This window comes from Carassius carassius, chromosome 32 (genome assembly GCF_963082965.1).
Source record: "Carassius carassius chromosome 32, fCarCar2.1, whole genome shotgun sequence".
In the NCBI taxonomy this organism is placed as follows: domain Eukaryota; kingdom Metazoa; phylum Chordata; class Actinopteri; order Cypriniformes; family Cyprinidae; genus Carassius; species Carassius carassius.
Genome location: NC_081786.1, coordinates 14753130 through 14773550, shown reverse-complemented (window position 1 = coordinate 14773550; position 20421 = coordinate 14753130). Strand labels below are relative to the sequence as shown.

At 37.8% G+C, this 20421-nt stretch overlaps 1 protein-coding gene across 2 annotated transcripts in view; it reads right to left on the bottom strand.

Moving 5' to 3' along the window:
- LOC132112792 (MAM domain-containing glycosylphosphatidylinositol anchor protein 2-like) overlaps window positions 1-20421 on the bottom strand; it is a 156435-nt gene that overhangs the window by 15035 nt on the left and 120979 nt on the right. For both annotated transcript variants that reach the window (XM_059520456.1, XM_059520455.1), the window contains exon 11: window positions 170-347. In XM_059520456.1, the coding sequence (XP_059376439.1) occupies window positions 170-347 (178 nt within the window). The remainder of the gene's footprint in view (window positions 1-169; window positions 348-20421) is intronic.

The window sequence follows — 20421 nt, the reverse complement described above, 5'->3', positions numbered from 1 at the left end:
AAAATTCTATTGCTGATAGCTAATAATATGGTACAGATACATTGTGAGACCCTTATTTTTGACCCCACTCACTGTAATTGGATGCTCACTTTCTCTGTCTTTTTTTTGCAACAAATTACTAAGAATACTAATAACAAACATGATCATAACCAAAGAAGCTTTTTCTTACCACTGTAGCGAATGATCCTTTCCGTTGAATCCCCCTCCCCGAATCGTGTTATGGGTGTGAGGCGGACTTGGTAGGCCTCGGGTTTAATGAGTTCAGTAAGGTTGTAGGTAAGTAGTTCTCCTTTCTGGATGTTGTCTTCTATCTGGATTTCCTGCTCCCACCATCTCTGATGCCCCGTCTGAGGAAAAGAGCATAATTACATGTTCTTTATTTCAACACTAATAATGATCCCCAAAAGGTCCTTTTAATAACACAGAGTCTCTAGGGAACACAAAGCATACATCGTGATAGGATGTCTCAGTCTGTACTATTAATTAAAAACATAATTTCAACATACTAATAAAATAATACAACACATACGGAGCATAATATTGAAAAGAGCTGACCACATCTATTTCTGTGGTCATTTTAATATGTCTCACAGAGCTATTATGAAATAAAGTCTATTCCTCTTTTAGTACTTTTCTCTCCCTGTATATTTTTAAGTTAAGAACACAGTCTTCTTAACTTTAAATTGAATTTTTCAGATTACAATGGCATCGGCCAATGGTTTTAATCAAAACGCACAGGTGCTTCCCAAAATGACCCCACTTGTTTGATGCAAATCACATTAAATTCTCTAAACAAACAAATACACACAGCAGAGGTGACATTTTCAAAAAATGATGCTTTTCACTGAGGAAACAAAATGCATGAGGTGACGATCACAAAAAGTTCCTGAATGGTCAAAAATAAACATTATCGAATTTTTAGTGAGATGTGTGAGCTGGCTAATTGATTCTGACAAGGCATTTTAGCTCCCTGACCCTCTCAATTAACGTTTTACAGCAAGCTGAATTAGCGCAATATTAGAAGAAGTCAATTCATTTCTTCAGCTTGTACTTGAAGGAAAGCATAAATGGATTTCAGCTGATGCCTTTTGTCATTATTGTGGCGGTACATGAGTGGACATATCTAATTAAAATTCAACACCTATGAAATATTCCCGGATCTCCTGAAGTGAACTGCTGGGCAGTAAACAAACCAAAAACTAACCGAGAATCTGAAAGTTGTGAAACTGTTCGCGAATACCCTGGGCTTTCATTTGTCTAGTCTCATGTCAACTCAGCAACTCAAAGACCTCATACATCTTTTATTACAAACATTTAGGATTAAAAGGTTTCATTAGAACAGTAAACACAAAAGTTGCTTTGGAGGAAAGTACACAAATTGTGAGCGTCGAGTCAACCTGAAAATATGTTTGTATGGATTTTTCTTCCATAATCTTACATACACTGCCATTCTTTTGAAAGAAAGATATACTTTTGGATTAAATTTACTACATTTTTTATTTTAAATTTTATTACAATGTATTTGTAATTTCAAATTCTGTTCTTTTGAACTTTATTAAAGGGGTAATATGATTATTATTTTTTTTATTTCCTTGCTCTTTGGAGTGTTACAAGCTCTTAAAGATCTGTAAAGTTCCAAAGACTAAAGTCTCAAATCCAAAGAGATATTCTTTATCAAAGTAAAGCGTCAACCCCCCCCCCCCCCACACATGTCTACATCACGATGTGGGAAAATTTGCATAACGCCGGCCAAATTACTTAGTTTGGCCTTAGTTAATTTGTATTTACAACACTGTTTCAGAACAGTTCAGTCCAAATATTGAGATGTATGCAGCACATTTTTCGGGGGACAAGGACTGTTTCCTGAACCAGTAGCCTAGTACAATGCCGGTGTCTGTTTCTAAAAAGTGGGGCAATTCCAACTTTGCAGACAGTCTGGTGCTCACAGACTATAAGTAAGTCTACATATTTAAATAATTTGCCACTGATATCTTCAAACATGAGTTTTAAGCAGGGTAGAGTAGCACTTTTGTATTTTGTCGTTTCTCCAATCACAAATGCAGACATGGTTTTATGTTTACGCAGCATGATATGCAATTCTACTCATAAAAAGAAAGTATAAGTCATTATATTCAGTAATTATGTCCCCATCGGATGCAACAAATGCCTTATTTGTAATGGTTTTTATAGTGTTTGTCTCTTTGTGCCGGGACACACTGTATCACAGTATGTTAAGGGGCATAACATTTCTGTCACATGCTTGAGGCATTCAGCCATTCACAATGCACTGGATAGCTGGCCAGTCAGAGCACACCTCGCTTTTCAGAACGATGAGCCTTGTAAAAAATCTATGCATTTCAGAAAGGCAGGGCATAGAGGAGCAGCAATAATGTACATCACATGGAAAATAATGAGTTTTTTAAACCTTAAAACACATAAACACATTGCATTACACCAAATACACAACATGTTCTTTTTAGCAATGTAATATGACCCCTTTAAAGAACCCTGAAAAAATGCATTACAAAAATATAAATATAGCACAACTGTTGAGCATTGATAATAAGAAATGTTTGTTGAACACATAATCAGCATATTATTAAGGATCACGTGACACTGAAGAGTCGAGTAATGGTTGCTGAAAATTTTGCTTTGTCATGACAGGAATAAACTGTCAGGGTACGGGTAGAGGGATGAGGCAAGGACTCAGTACTGCAGAGAGAAGATAAACAAACTAAAACAACCCCATAGGGTAAACAGACAGGAACTTGACTGGCAAGGCAGGACAGGAAATGAGGCACACAGACAACACTCAACAACGAACTCACACAAGACTGCAAACACAAGGAGAATAAATAGGGAGCTAATGAGGGTAACTAGGGAACACATGTGGGGCAAATTAAATCAATAATCAGGTAACAAGATGGGTGGGGTCAAGACAATTGACATGAGAGCACATGGCACGCAGGAACTAAGACAAAAGACATGTGCTCACACAAAACATAAACACAAGCACATGGCCAGCAAACCAATCACCAGCCATGTGCTTGAACAAGACACAAACACACAGCTAATGAGCGAAAACCAAGCAGCGTGCTACAAAGCACAAGACACAATAGGACATGAAAGCACACAGCCGATAACATGAGCTGCATGCAACAATACAAGACAACAAGAAAAGCTACACAAAACACACATGGACAGAAGAGCGCATGGACGAGCGAACTCGAGACCACACGCTCACACAACAAGACAGAACATGGAGCGCGAGTGTGTCCAGACCCCGACATGAAACCGAATCTTCAAGACATGAGTGCCGGGATCCGAACACCACACTTCAACATGAAACAGGACACGCGGATGAGAGTGCACGACTCGAGCAGTCACGAAATCACATGCTTACATGAAAACAACGACATGACTGGAGTGTCAGGGCTTTGTCACAAAACCATGAATAACACTAGACTGAAGTAGTGTTAATTTCGTCACCTATTTTTTATTTAGTCTTAGTCTTGTGCCAAATGTCCTTGTTAGTTTTAGTCATATTTACTCATTCACATATCTTTTTTTGTCAGTCAAGTTTTAGTCGACTAAAAGTCTCGTCATTTTAGTCTAGTTTTAGTCAAAAGAAAACTCAAGGTATCTTAGTCGACTAAAAGTCTTTTAATTTTAGTCTAGTTTTAGTCAAAAAATTTTTAGTGTTTTTTTAAAATAACACATTATTACTGATAAACATTTCAGTAAAAAAAGTGTTTCACATATCTCAAACATTGGTTAAATGTCATAATTACCTGACAAAATACACTTGTTGAATGATTTTTGTTGGATGCAAATGTTAAATGTGTCTGGTTTTCAAATTCTGATTTAGGAGACACGTTCACAAATGATTAACCTGATCACAATTTTTTACTTTATTGATACTGCTTTTAATCGTAATGCAAAGACCGGTCATCGGGACATAAGCTGTCATATACAATAAAAGAGCTTGCGCAGCAACAGGAAATATAATTTTACACAAAAAGCCTGCCTAGACGGTGGACTTGCGCTCAGGAATTTTTTTTTATTTTGTATTTTTTGAGCGGCGTGTGGACAAATTCTTTTTAAGCACACACTATTTTATTTCTTGATAACAGACCGCTGCTAACTATAACACACAAATATCGAGCCTCTTCCTTCGACCTAGCATGTCGTCGTTGCTCGCTCATCACTCGTGTTCGCTTTGGGTGTTGTGCATTCAGCAGTTTTGTGTTGCAGCCACAGGCTGGCAGCAACAGGAGTATGAGACCTGTAACTTGAGCAACAGCGGGAAGCCGGAAACTTGAAAAAGCAGAGACGATTGTAGACGAAAATGAAGAGAGATTTTATCTTAGTTTTTATTTTATGCAAAATATTTTCGTCTCGTCTTTTTTCGTCAACAATAATGCATGTCAATTTAGTCTTAGTCAGCGTTTTTGGACAGTGGTGCAGTCTTGTCATCGTCTCGTCTTAGTCATGAAAAAAAAGGTTGTTGACGAACATATTTCGTCATGTCTCGTCTGACGAAATTAACACTAGACTGAAGTGACAGAACCCTGAACTAAACTACATTTAAATAATTTCTAAGTTGTTATTTTAAAACTGCAATACTATTTCACAATATTGCTGTATTTATTGCTGTACTTTATCAAATAAATGCAGCCTTATTGAGCAAAAGAGACTTCTTTCAGAAACATAAAATAGTATTGCCCCAAACATTTGCACAGTAATAAAGTCCTAAAAAAAACATTTAAAGCAAAAGATACTACCTTGAAGAAAATGTATATGTTATAAACATTTTATTTATAATTTTTTTTAATAACATGTATCAATAAATCATGCAAAAAAGGACCTTTAACATTAAAAAAAGTATTTAAACACTTATTTTATATTATATTGGCTTAAATGCAATAAGGCCAATATGATACATTTTAATGAATTTGCTATCTGTTTTACAATGGCTGTTTTACAAGCAATGAGAGATAGGTAATTTCTAACATTATCATTACTATGGGCCAGTTATTATTCTCATGGATTGTTAAGATCCTTCGGCCATCATATGCACAGTTGGGCAGATTAATTGTGACCATTTGCAAACTTCTGCCATTTGACAACTCTCAGGCAGGCTGTAGATACACAACGATGGAAGGACCCTGATCTTAGCCTCATGACTACTGTCTTCGCTGACTGACAGCTGTACACAGACTCCCCCGACAGTCAGCCTCGTCACCGCGGGTCTCACTGGATTCAAATACAAGATGATTGGTTAAACCAGTGGGGCGAGAGAGAGGAGGTGAGGATGGCAGCAATAGCCCTGAGAAGTTGCTAGTGTTCCCATCAGGGTCTCTCTCTCTCCTGGTAACGAGATTTCCATCGCCAAATCCAATTACTGTTTATTGCTTCTGTGAGATTTCTAATTCCATGCCTGCAGATCTTGTAGAGGGGAAAAGCATCAGTGCAGGCACATATAAGAAAAGATAGACCGTTCTTTCCCCAAAGCACCTTCCTCCTGCAATGCATCATACAACAACAGCTTATTTCAAAGTCTCTTCTCTTTAAAAAGAGAGAGAAAAAAAATCAATACATTCATAAGTGGTATCATCACAGATGGCTTTCAGCAGCATTTGATCTTATCTATGTAAAGCTGCTAAACCCAAAACTCAATTAAACCCCACTGAAGACAATCACAGATCATTTCTTCATGCCAAAAAATTATTCTTAACCTTCTCCAAACAAAAAAAAAAAAAACTTACGTCAAGTTTTTTTTACACCAGCGAGGAACACTTGACATGGAGCATCCTTCAACACCACATTTTGGTGCGATTTCATTAAAGAACTGAAACGCATCTGCTTTTTTCATGTGGTTCAGTGTGCACAGCTCCAGGGACCTTCTGTTTCTTCCAACACAGCACTCAAATCTTAACACATCCTTGAGCAAGACACTCTAAACCTTGTTGAAGCCAATACTGAAGCATACACCCCTCACACTGAAGGAGAGTGTGAAGAGCAAGGAGCTTAGAGCACACACAGGCTGACAAAACAACCTTGAAGAACCAACCAGCTTTGACAAAATGCTTCAACTTTGGTGCCGGTGATATAATACCCAACTCAAATCTGTGCAATTTGAAAAATAACCTATTGTGATCAAAGAAAGTGACCTTGGCTGACTGTATACATGAGAAAAATTAGCCTTCTTGCTGCAGATAGTCAATACTTGTGTCTATGTGCAAATTAACATTTTAACTGTTATATGGCATGATGAAAGGAATAGTTCACTACAGCAGTTTTTTACTTCGCATTTTCTTTCATTATTGCTCATTTTCAAATTGTTCCAAACCTTCATGATTTTGAAGGTCATGACTCAAAAAGGAAATGTTAGGCAGAATGTTCAAGCTGCACTTTTTCCATTTAACAAAAGTGTGTACTGACCAAGGGGCCAAAAAAGGTCAACTCATACACTACAGTTGGGTTTGAAGTTAATAGTATTTCTTTCTTTTTTTTCTGAAAGAAATTAATAGTTTTATTCAGTAAAGATGCATTACATTATCTAAAGTCACAGTAAAGGCATTTATAATCATTCAAAAAAAAATATTGAACTGTATCTGAATGTCATGTCCACTAAAAACTGGAATTATGGCTGCGGAAAATGTGGCTTTTCCATCACAGAAATAAATAAAATATATCACCAATTTCAAATATCGGCATCGGCCGATAAGTTTTTCTGCTTGGCCGATGTGTTCAAGGCGGGACTTTTATTTTGACAGCGCTGAGAGCGGCTGTGCCTGAACACACACAGTATTCACACTCTCTCTCTTGTTCGTCAACATTTAAACAAAGGAATTAATGTATACAGAAAGTATTATAATGATTTATTTTATATTAGGCATATTAGTAATAGAAAAGCAAACATTACAATACTCTCTCGTTTGCCGTCAGCATTAAGCAAAAACTCATGAACATTTAATTTTACAAACCCCACAAACTCAGTCAAATCCAGCTGTGAGATCGTGTGAAGGTTGCATGTGATCTACATGATCGCGTGTTCTCTGTGTGGCGGTCGGTCCGTGTGAATTGAATGCTTTAAAATTTAAACTCGTGATTTCAAATTATGCTGTGCTTTATGCATTTGCCAAAAGCCATATGCATATCATTTTAATTGTATGCTATATATGAAATCAGGTTTACCCTGGCTTTATTTGTAAAAAAATATGATTCCCAATGCACACAAACTTTCCAGAAAACTGAGTGCCCTGTTGATTACAGTGTTTACGTTTTTTATATTATAATTTTATTAAATATTTATTTGTGAAAAATACTGTCATCTAAAATACAAATATGATTATTTTACACATTTATTTTTTAATCCATTGTCAAATGATTTCAAATTTATTAAATATTAATAATAATAATACAAAAACATTATATCGGCTTTATATTGGTGTAACGCATTAAACTTCCTAATTACTGGAAGAAGGAGGCGGGAACCGGCGGACAATCAAATAAGGCTTTAATAATCAAAATAAACACAAAACAGCACAGCAGCCCCTCACGGACGACTGCCGCGCAAAATAAAAATCAAAACACAAAATAGAAATCCAGGCCTGGCCCTCTCTCGTCCTTCACTGTCGTCGCTCCTGTTTTATATCCTTCCATCTCCTCCGTGGGACTCGAGACCGGTGGGTCGAGCAGGTGTCGCTCATTTCCAATCACTCCACCGGCCTCACTCCGTTCCCATGGCTCTTGGCCCCGCCCCACTCGCCACAATCGGCTATCACCCTCCCTCCCCCACTAAAAACACATATCGGTTGACCACTAATTTAAATTGTAGTAATATTCCATAATATTACTGTATTAATGCATTTTTGATCAAATAAATGCAGTGGTGAATGAGACTTAAGGGTGAGTACATAATGACAGAATTTTTTTATCCCTTTAAACTAACACCTACAGTATTGGCAAAGCAGCACAGCATATGAAACTTCTCTTCAGGCCAGTAATCTATTCTGTGAGGATACACATCGTGACAGGGTTCATCACAACGCTACTCTGAGGTGCCAACAGCAAAAGGAAAACGCAAAGTTTCACAATCAGCAGAGGCTCTGCGCCAAAGGCTTTCTCTGGGGTCACTCGTGAGAGACGCATTATTGTATTTTTATAAAGTAATTTTCATCTTCTACTCATTAACATATCTTAAGAATTCCAAATACAGTGCTCGAGTTTCCCTCCTGGTTTCTCTGTAAACCATCTGTGCTCTGAACAGCATATATTTTCCCCTTTCGGTAAATCCGGGGTCTGTTGCAGTTTGGCAATGAATTCTGAGTACGAATCAAACTGAGCACAATTACACCACTTGCATTTGACCACACAGCATAATTTAAGGCATTTTTGGCTATTCTGCATTACATACAAACCTGACATTTCCCTTCCTCTGAACATGACCTTTATTCAAATACCATCATCAGAGAGAGGAATACAGGCCTCTTCTTTTGAACCCAGAAACAGAGAAACATTATCCTCAAAACGCGAGGTTAATTAAAAAAACCCCACATGCATCTGTTTGACTTAACCTTTCAAGATTAACTGCCCCACTAATCCAGTGGTGAATACAGAAACAAACTGCACTTACGATATTGGCACAGAAATGCATAGTCAGACTGAATGAGAATCTACACGATCTTCTACAGCACTGTTACATCAGCGCTCACCATCGCTGTTCTTATGAATAAAAGGAAAGGTCAAATAATCTCTCTAGTGGCACTGGAACTTGCTGGTTACACAAGGTGTGTGCTACACTCGCTAAAAAACAGCTGTCTTTGGGATTCAAATATAACACAAAGTAAAAACATCCCAATTCACCTGCTCTCAACGAAAGTACTTTTGCCTCATTTTTTGTTCTGCATTGTAATATATGTTGCCGGTCGGAGGTAAAATGGCTTGTTGCTATGGCAACTGGGCTCACTTCTCATTCATGACATCGTTCAGCAAATCTCGTTGTATAAAGACGAGCAGAAAAAAAGTTGGGGATGAAGGGAGGATGGGGCGGTTGATATGAAGAGAACAAGACATTATGCCTTTATGCAAATTCTAACCTAAACACCTTTTTGTGCACTGAGATACATCAACTCCACAAGGGAGAAAGGAAATTATATTTTGTGTAAATAAGAACCTCATTAGTATTTGATCGAAGATATCTAAGGAAACAAAGGGGCTGATTTGCAATGCAAAACATGGCAATTAATGCAAATTATGATGATTTTGTTCACAGTGCATACTTGGGGGCAACCTAAGGAAAGTTAATAAAAGAACTCTTTGCAAGTGTTAATATACTAAGTTTATGAAATCAAATTATTTGAATAGCCAACTTAATTATGAACAAGGTCGAAGGTGAAGATGTGCTGATCTCAAACAGAAGGCTTCCTGAATTAAACCAAAACTTTCCTCACAGCAGGTTCATCTGGACAGGTTTAAAAGGTGAAGCAGTTCTGATCTATGAACATCTCATATTTATGATGTATATGCATATTTAAGTACTTCCACCCTGCAGCACTAAAACCTTGGCTTATATCTATTCACGAGTCACATGCACGGCAAATACTAAACATCATCTATTCTATGTCTCCATTGGGAAATATGCTATGGCACGCTAAAGCATTGTCAACTCTTTTTAAATAAGTAAAGTGGAAGTGACAGCCAAGAATGGTGACCCATACTCAGAATTCGTGCTCTGATTTTAACCCATTGAAAGTGCACACACACAGCAGGTGCAGTGGGCAGCCATTTATGCTGCGGCACCCAGGGAGCAGTTGAGGGTTCGTAGCCTTGCTCAAGGGCATCTCAGTCGTGGTATTGGGGTGGAAAGAGTGCTGTACATTCATTCCTCCCACCTACAATTCATGCCGGCCCGAGACTCGAACGCGCAACCTTTGAATTACAAGTCAGAATCTCTGACTATTAGGCCATGACTTCCCCCCTAAAAATTATTGTGAGTTATGAGCAACACAGGATGACTAAATATAGACTAACCCCATCTATAAATGCAGTCAAATGATGCAAACAGCATTTCATAGATGCTTCCAATGTGCATTAAAAGGAAAAATTCTACCAAAAAGGAAGATTTGCTGAAAATGTACTCACCCTCAGGCCATTCAAATTATAATTTTTTTTGTCATCTGACCAGATCTGGAAAATGTAGCATAACATAATTTGCTCACACATGAATCCTCTGCAGTGAATAAGAGTCGTCAGAATCAGAAATCAAAAAGCTGATAAAAAAACGTCATAATAATCCACAGTAATCCACTCCAGTCCATCTATTAAAATCTTGTGAAGTAAAAAGTGTTGTGCTTTTAAGAAATGAATTTGTCATTAAGGCATTTTGATATTTGACGTTGTTTCTGGTCAAAATAGGATTCTAAAAAATGTCCATCTCCTGTTTTCCTCTCACATCAAAATCCACCAACATATTTGTTAAAAACTGTTTTCGCTTGTAAACATCCTTGATCTGTGCATATTTCTCTCCTGATTCAGACAAGATGACTTTTCCACTGAAGAAAGCAATATTCAGAATAGGGGACACATATTTTATGGAAGCCCATTTCTGCCACTGAATAAAGAAAGATAATTGCAAATTTTATCTCACAATTCTTAGATAGGAACTCACAATTCTGAGAAACAAAGTCAGAATTGATATATATATATATATATATATATATATATATATATATATATATATATAAACTACATAAAACAGAATCGCGAGATTGCATGATATTAACTCACAATCATATGTAATAAAATCAGAATTGCAAGACATAAACTTGCAATTCTGATAAAAGTCAGCATTGCAAGTTTGTATTACGCAATTAAAAAAAATTCAATAATAAGTTCCTCTTCAGGAACTCGAGCTGCGTCGAACAACGCTTTGGGGAACGCGCTTAGCGTGAGCGACTCTGAATATTGTGTGTAATCAGTCCAATGGAAGAGCGTGACGTCACAGGCGGGGTGACTTAAGCGACCAGGAAGCTATAAAAGCACGTGCCGTGCAGCTGGTGTCAGCTTTGCGTCTTTCAGCAAGCGCTCTGTGTGTGAATGTCACTTGTTTGTCTTGTGAGTCTTATTTACTGTTGTCTGTCCAGTTAGAGCTCCAAGTCATGCCGAAGAGCAAGGCGAAATCTAAGCATAGTGATGGCGATTCCAAATCACATTATAGGTTGTGTGTTCCTCCCTGCCCGCGATATATAATTGGGGGGGTACACACAGCTTGTGCGTGGTTTGCCTGGGAGCGAAGCACGCTGAGTCAGCTCTCGAGGGGGCCGACTGTCCGCACTGTGAGCGTATGTCGGTGCGGTTGCTTCGTTCCCGGAGGGCTTTCTTCGAGGAGGGGGCCTTCGCCAGCGTTTCCCGTGGTGCTGGTCCCACTTCTGCCGAGGCAGAACGGCGGCTGCACTTGTGGGGTTCGCAAGTGGATTTGGTGGAGGGAATGGAGACGGGCCAGTCCCTATCTCCTTCCACTTACGCCAGATCCGGCGGCCAATCTCTGGAGTTGGAAGCACGCTCTGCGGTTCCTTCCACCCAGGGAGAGGGATTGACGCTCCGCCTCTCTTCCTCCGAGGAGGTCAATGTGGAGTCGGTTGACAGGGATTCGCCACCCCATTCGCTGCAATATGAGGAGCTCTTGGAGGTGGTTACTCGTGCGGAGGCCAAATTAAGCATTGACTGGCCCGCCGAAAAAACGACCGAACCGCAGCGAAGCAAGCTCGATGAACGCTTCCTTCGCGCGGGTCAGCCACCTCCCAGCCGGGGCCTTCCATTCTTTCCTGACCTGCAAGATGAGATCGCCAGGTCGTGGAAACGCCCATTTTCATGGGGCTCAGTTGCTCACCGCCCCTGCGGGGGCCTCTTACACCAGAAGTCAGTCTCGAGAAACTGATTCCCTTAGTAGATTATTTAGCAGCGTGGAAACTACTGCCAAATGTATCTCAATGGGTCCTGCACACAGTAGAAAAAGGCTACCATATTCAGTTCGGCTCTGCGCCGCCAATATTCAACGGGGTCATCCCGACGATAGTCGGCCCCAGGCAGGGTCTGGTTATGCAACAGGAAGTGAAAACCCTATTAGAGAAGGAGGCCATCGAGGTGGTCCCTCCTCAAGACAGGGAGTTCGGATTTTACAGCCGGTATTTCATAGTTCCAAAGAAGGATGGGGGGTTAGGGCTGGACGATTATGGCCTAAAATCAAAACCTCGGTTAATTGAACATTTTACCTCGATTACAATTAATGAACGATTATTTTGTTTCGGTTTAGTTTTTTTTGCCCTCATAGTTCAATGACAAAGTTTGTACTGTAAATATGATTGACTATCAGAAGTTATTTTATCTATGTTCGTAACATTTCTTACTAGGGTTGGGTATCGTTTGAATTTCATAGATTCCGATTCTTATCGATTCCTAGTTTCGTTTCCAATAAGATAAAAAATCCAATATAAAAAAAATGATGTCAAACATTTAGATGTCAAACATTTTTACAAAGCATTCTGTTGCAGCTGAATAACATGAGCAAAAATAATCAGCCTACAAAACACTGCAAGAGGAATTTTGCCTGTGATTTAAAAAAAAAAATACCATAGCAAAAACAACTAGATTAATATAAATTTCAAATATTAAAGTGTTAAAGACAAGTAATAAGATAGGTCAGTAATAAGAAAGGAACAAACAAATCAATTAGCAATATCATAAATAAATACAACTAAACTAAATTTCAGGAACAGAAACCGTAATTAAAAGTTCAAAAACACTGCATAGTTTTCTTTTTATAAATAAAATAAAGATTAATCAAGTAAAGTTATTAAATATATTCAGTCAAGATCAGTGAATGATTTTCTTTTGTTCTTTGATTAACATTAATGACAGGCAGCGCGTTTATTAGGCTGTTGTCTCTTTAAGAAAAAATACTGCACATGTGTGTTTTCTTTCTCATCTGTTTATGTTCACTTAAGACAAAAACGGCTGCGTTTATGATGATATACTGAGGCCATCCATAAAAATATTTTGGTTTGCAGTAACAGTAATTAAAAAAAAAAAAAAGCGTCGGTAGGTCGGTCTATTTTTTTTTTTCAAGTTTCAATGTAAAAAAAAAAAGTACATTTTTGTGATGTGATGACGTTGGTATGAATTTAAACAAATTAGCATATCGTGACGTCACTGACTGGGTCTTCAACCCGTGCCTTCGGGCGCATAATTGCAAACCTCATTTTGATGCAGGCTATATAGACCAAAAACAAATTTAAATCTTTGTCAAAAACATGTTTATTGCATGAATTTCAGGTGAGAAAAAAAAATGAGGTACTGTTTTACTTGCATCCACCGCTACGTATCAATGCAACCTACAAATGAGAGAACGTTTACTTTGCTTTCTTGGGTTGTCACTTTTGCGAAAAAAAATCCTGTTTGATTTGAGTGACAAGTGTTCATTGAATCGATTGTAAAATCGATTTTGCATGTCTAAAGTTTTATACGGCAAATAACACGAAATATAAGTAAATCCACGGACAACAGGCAGGAGGAATGTAAAGATTCAATATATTGGTAAAGACCAATATTTCTGATGATTTATTGGCGTGAAGTTACGTGCACAATGACAAACAGGAGCGCAACATTTTCAAAAAACAATAAGCAGAGTGGACTGCCATAATGCAAAACATTTACTGCAGGCTTCAAACATTGGCTGTGTTTACGATTAAATTTCAACAACAACAAAAAAATCGCATAGGTGATTTTCTTAGGCTGTCAAAAAAAATATTTTCTAATATTCGTCGAATTTAAAATAAAAATCCACATTCGAATGCGCATTCAGTTTTAGGTGTGCATTAAGGAAGCTGCCTTATGAGCCCCGGTACGTGTTCCATTCCATCTCGCCGCGTGCACAGCTGTGTCTACACAACTTTCAAAGGCGGACGAGCTCAACACGCAGTATCTGCTGTCTCATCTTTCACCTCGTGTACGATGTGGCATTGCATTATAAGGTTATGTTAGCCTATACAGTTGAAGCCACTACAAAAAAAGAGAACATCAATGTGGAGAAGATCTTGTTTACATCAAAACTGAAACCAAGCCGTTCACACAGAACGCATATTTCATGCATTTTCTAGAGGGACACCGTTGGACTCGCGTCTCTCACAAGAGAGCCGCATGTTTAGAAAGACATGTAAAATTTATGTATTAATTTAATTTTCTAAAAATATCTTGAGACTTTATGTTGGGTTTTTGTTCCCCATCCCACTGCATCTCATGTTTTTAAATGAAAAAATGTATCCTGTGTGACTGGTTTTCCGCCGTTTTAATTTATTTAACAATGCATGCATACATGATGCTGTTTTGTTTATAGTTCTTTAAGCAACTTAATTAATAATAATTGGTTCATAAACATTATTTTAAATGTTTTTTTCACAGTCATGTATTCTAATGCTTTGAATAAACATGCAGTAATATTTTGCTCGATGCGCTATCTTGAGCCTCGGAAGAGAAGCAAAAAGCTTTTCTTCACCCTAACTGAAATTATGCATTTAAAATTCGAACACAATTCGAATTTTGATCATATTTAAGTAAAAAATCTGAATTTAGTTTTTCAGCTATTTTGACAGCCCTAGGCGATTCAATCCCGAAACTGTATGAGACTGAATACTGGCTGAATTCACATTTCTGTTGTAAAAAGAGAAACATTGTGCAGAAGTATTATTTGCTGTTATGCGTGTTTGTCCGAAGCTGCAGTTACTGTGTGACGCCTGTTCAAAAAAAAAAAAAAAAAAAAAACCTGGACGCGCTCCAAGAGAAGGTCGTTAAAATCATTTTCTTATTTTCGTTTTCGAAACTTGTGTTGGTTGATTCGTGCAATAGATTTTCGAACATAAAGTGACAGTCGACACGGTCATTGTTTTAGACTAGAGAGGAGAAGGGATGGGAAAAGATCTGGGCACAGTTTTTCCAGAACTTCGTGCCAAGTTAAAGTGGTGTCGAGCTGTTTTAATTAATTTTTTTAGATGTATTATGGTGCCCAAACCCGTATGACTTTGAACAGTGACCGCGAACATTTAGTTTACTGCAGCCGCAGCCATCATTACCAAGCGTGAACTGTTGACTCTGACAGTGAGTGAGAGTATGAGACGAAGCGAACGCACAGGCCACAGTGTGACATCCGTGTAAACACAGATGACGTCAAGGGTTTTTTTTTTTTATTAAAGAAGATAGCCTTCATTTGTATGTAGGCCAAGGCAATTTATATATTTACAATACTTACTTAAATATAATTAATAGTATTTTATTGCGTTTGTATTAGTTGTTTGAAGAGTAAAAAAATAATTGGTTGGTCTTAACGCAAATTTACAAACGGCAAGACGGTCGGACTAAAAGCAAAAAAAAAAAAAAAATTGAGTCGGTGCTAAATTGACAGGGTCGGTCGGGTTACGGCAAACAAGAATATTTTTAAGGATGGCCTGATGTAGTTTTCTGTATCGTAGTTTCGACTCGGAACAACCTTTTCTACAGTTAAAATACACAGAACAGTCCAAGAACGGACACAAACCGGGAACCCACAGCGCGACCATCGACCGCTGCTCTCTATGCACGCGCTTGTGCTTCATGTGCGCTGCACACAAACATGCTATAATAAGTTTTGAGATTCTAGTGATAAATCACAGGACAGCGCTGACAACTAGTTTCTGTGTTCCTCTGTGTGCGCGATCTCCACAGCTACAGTTTATATGAGTGTTCGTGCCACAATGCAGCTGCGCGAACATGGTAGCTCGATATAAGAATACACATCCGTTCATCTAATTGCTTGAATGTCCAAACCATAAAACAAATACAACTGACAAAGTTTAGTGAAGACACAAGGCTCACCGCTCACACCGCTTTGCTTTTATGCCACTAACTGGAGAGCAGAGTCATGTGGCTACACACGCGCTAGTATGCTTTTAAGGGGGAAGTCTTAACAGGATAAAAAAAACGAAATAACCGACATGGGAAAATTACGTCGGTTAGAGGTTATGAATTTCGGTTTTGATTATTTTTCGATTAATCGTCCAGCCCTATGGGGGGTTGCGTTCGATTATAGACTCGAGGGTCTTAAATCGTTCAGTTATGAGATTGAAGTTCAAAATGCTCACAATCAAGCATGTTGTAGCTCAGATCAGGTCCGAGGACTGGTTTGTCACAATAGATCTCAAAGATGCATACTTCCACATATCCATTCTTCCACAACACAGGAAGTTTCTGAGGTTCGCTTTTGGGGGCGAAGCTTACCAATATAGAGTACTTCCCTTCAGCCTTGCACTCTCACCCCCCACGTTCACAAAATGTGTAGACGTGGCTCTGGTCCCCCTGCGCATGCAGGGCATCCGCATTCTCAACTATATCGACGTTTGGTTGATTTTAGCTCAGTCAGAGCAGGTTGCGGCTCGGCATCGAGATGTCGTTCTCGCACATATGGGGGAGCTGGGTTTGAGACTGAACGCCAAGAAGAGTGTACCTAGGGTTACATACGTAACCTAGAGATGTTTTTTATTCACTGGCGGAAATGGGCTTCCATATATTTTAGCTAAAAGCAATGGTTTGAAGATAAAAACATTTTAAAGATTAATTTGTTTCTAACAAAGATGCAGCTTTTTGCTTCACAAGATGTTAATTGATGGATTGGAGTAATTTGGTTTACTTGTGGATTATTGTGATGTTTTTATCGTTTTTATCGTTCAGTCGTTTGTAGGATCGAACCACTGGTGAGAAAGTGTATTGCTAAATTTCTCCAAATATATTCAGATGATGAAACAAACTCATCTACATCTTGGATAACCTGAGGATGAGTAAATATTCAGCAAATTTTCATTGTTGGGTGAACTAATCCTTCAGTTTGTGTCCACTGCATTTCTGATGCAGTTTAGAGCCATGATACAACAAATCCCCTGTTGACATTTGCTTTAGTTTCTTTCTTTTTTAACAGCAGAGAATGAAAAATGGTCGTTTACTTGAGTTCAAAAAAAAAAAGTGAGTTCTAACTCAAAAAAAGAGTGAGAGATTGGAAGCTGCAATAACAAATTATATGCACATACACGCATACCTGCGCAGGCAAAATATGAATCACTTTCATCAGTGTAACCGCTCCAGCGTGCCCCCGGTAATAAGACTTCACACAAGACTTATTTTGTCATAATGCACACTAATAGCAAAGAGCTTCGTTTGTAAATAAGGTTTTCTGCTAACGTTAGCCCACGCATAGGCCCAAGGACATTGTACCTTTAGATGCTTCATCCGGTGTAATGTAAATTGCATATTTCCAGAGAACAGCCCCGCGTCGATGTCGTGCAAGTCTTTGAATTAACCCGCAGGCCAGCTTGATGACTGCTGAGTGCTGTTTGCTACAGTACTGACACAAATCCTTTGCTACAATGGAGAATAATATCTTCTTGTTATGGTACTGCAAATATGAAACTGTATCATATAGCACAAACAATTCATACCGTGAAAAGGTGGCCTACTGTCATTTATGTCACAGATTGAAAGAGAAACATGTCAGCAATGTGTGCGTTTCAGTGTGAAAGTGCATGCTTGGAAGTGCAGAAGTGTGTCCTTGAATCTTCACTGTGTGTGGGGACCTTGATGTTTTATAAACATGCAAACAGTGTATGTGTGCATTTGTGTATCCGCATCAGTTGCATTTTCTCCAAGGACGCCAAATATAACAAATATAACCAAAATATAACAAATATTACAAAATATGTGACTGAATAATGCAGAAATTTTTTCATTTCTTGGAAGTAACACTGTCTAAACCTGAGCAAGGTTTCAGAAGGCAGCAATGTTTCTTTTGCCTTCATTGAGATCCAATTGTGATCCCAAAGTGTACATGTGATGAGGGAATGTTGAGAAATAAACTAAAAGTCAAAGCTGCAACTGGCTGATTATGGTGTTGATGTCTCTCTATCGTATCATACAAAATGAAGGAAATTAATTAACAGATTAAATGTAAACAACTGAAAATACTGAAAATCAGACTTTTGTTACTTGCCCAGCCATTGAAATTTTGGAGGCAAAAATATGTTTGAATGGTTTTAAATAGCCTAAGGGCCAGTTTTACTAAACAGGGCAAATTAGCACGAGAGAGCAATACCAAAAAAAAAGCGCAGATGGGCATGGAAATTTCTGCGGGTGATTTACTAACAATGCGCAAATTGAAGAACACAGACGCAAGATCTCATTTACATATTGACCAGTGCAATGTAACAAGTGCAGCGCAAATTAGTGTAGTCACATATAAAGAATAAAGGAATAAAGAAGCCACAGTACATTAAAAAGAATTAAGGTTTGCTAGAAGTTTAGCTGATATTGCATGACTCCTAGTTGAGGGTTCCTAGTCATCTTTTATTTCCTGAAGCAAATTACAAATAACATGTCTTGGCAAATGATATGTTCTGATAATGTGTTCTTCGAGCATTCAAAAAAAATGAATCCTCTCCCTTCTATCACGTGCTCTCTGTTCTCTGCGGTGCCTCTCCTAGCAACAATAATTGCAGCCATTTCAAGCGCAAAATAGTTTTAGACATGCTTTTTGGGGGTGTTAAATAACGGTGCAAATGCCAGTAATTTGATGAGCGCAAACGTTGGTAAAACACGTTGGGTGATTCATTTGAATTCTCTCCTCCCATAAATTTTGTGCCTGAAAACTCCCCAAAAATGATTATTCAATAAGGTCAAGCACAAAAATAACTGTGTCCATGCCTTTTCAGTGCTTAGTCTTTTCTGCGCGTCTTTAATAAAACCTGACAGTACCATTTTAACGCCAAAAGACTGTTTGTACTGGCGTAAGCTGTTAGTTAAACTGGCCCCAAGTCTTTTATGCTCAACAAAGCTGCATTCATTTGATTAAAAATACAGTAAAATCAACAATAATGTGAAATATTGTTTATCAATAATTTTTGTATCAATGAATCTTCACTGTATTATCTAGTGTTGTCACGGTACCAAAATTTCAGTATTCGGTACCGATACCAGTGAAAATCCACGGTTCCTGATACCAATTTCGGTACCAAAGCAAAACACAAAAATGTGCTAATTAAAAAAAATTTAATTAAAATTAAAAAAGTTTTTATCACTAAAAATAAAACCAATGCCATTCTTTATACTTATTTACAATTGTGTTTAAAGTTTTTCTACAATTACATAATTATGAAAAACAGTAAACAAGTTTAAACACATTTTATTTTTTGGTAAATAAAGGGGATTTGCTATTAAAATTAAAACATGGAAGAAATATTTTGTGATTTATTTCTTTAAAAAATAAAGTTTTATTAATTTTTTCAACAGTAGTAGCAGTATCACATACATTTTACTAAATAATAGTAATATTTAGTAGCACAATGCCTTTATGTAAAAATGAACTTTTAATGAATGCATATTTGTCATTTTAACTGAACTTAAGACTGGTGGTGATGCTTAAGATATTTTTGGTCATTGAGGGTTTCTGTAAAAAAAAAAAATAGTAATAGATCATATGAATTATTATTAAAATATAATACTGCTACTAATTCTACTAACATACTAACAATATACAATGCACTATGGATTGATGAGCTGCTGGGTTCATGAATATTAATCACGTTGTATGCGTTCGGTCAAACTGATTTGCTGAAATCAAAACAGGAACGGAAATAGATGAACGCCAGCCAATGAAATTGCCATTTGTGCATTAGCTCCACCCACTCCTGGAAAAACCGGCATATCTTCTTCTTGTTTGAAAAATATGAATAATTCTAAATGAACTCCATTATTTTGACAGGAGAAGACAACAAAGAATATAGTTTACATATAGCGTGTCGATTCAGCGTGGTAAGACTCTCGCTCTCTCTCTCTTTGCAAGTGTGAGAAACAGCGCTGTCAGCAAAGCGACGTTTTCTGCTTCGCGGAAATCATAGCGCTGTATGCGTCAAGAACCGGGTTTGAACGGGACCTCGGTACTACCGGTACTTAAAGAAACCTTGTACCGTCACATTTACATTTTTTTAGTACCGACTTGGTACCGAAGTACTGGGTCTTTTGACAACACTAGTATTATCAATATTAAAAAACAGTTGTGCTGATTAATATGTTTGTGGAAACTAGGGCTGGGTAAAAATATATTGATGTCTTGATTTTAATCAATTCTCTTTTTTACGAAACGATATTGATTCTTTTTTGTGTTAAAAATTTACAAAATGTATATAATAAGCGAGTACACCATGAATCCATTTTCCAAACCGTGTTTTTAGCCTGTCCTGAATCACTAGGGTACACCTATAATAAGTGTTTATATTCAGACTATTTTAAATTGCTTCGGGGCAAGCCGCGGCAGAGTAACAATGTCACATGACGTCATTTACCTCA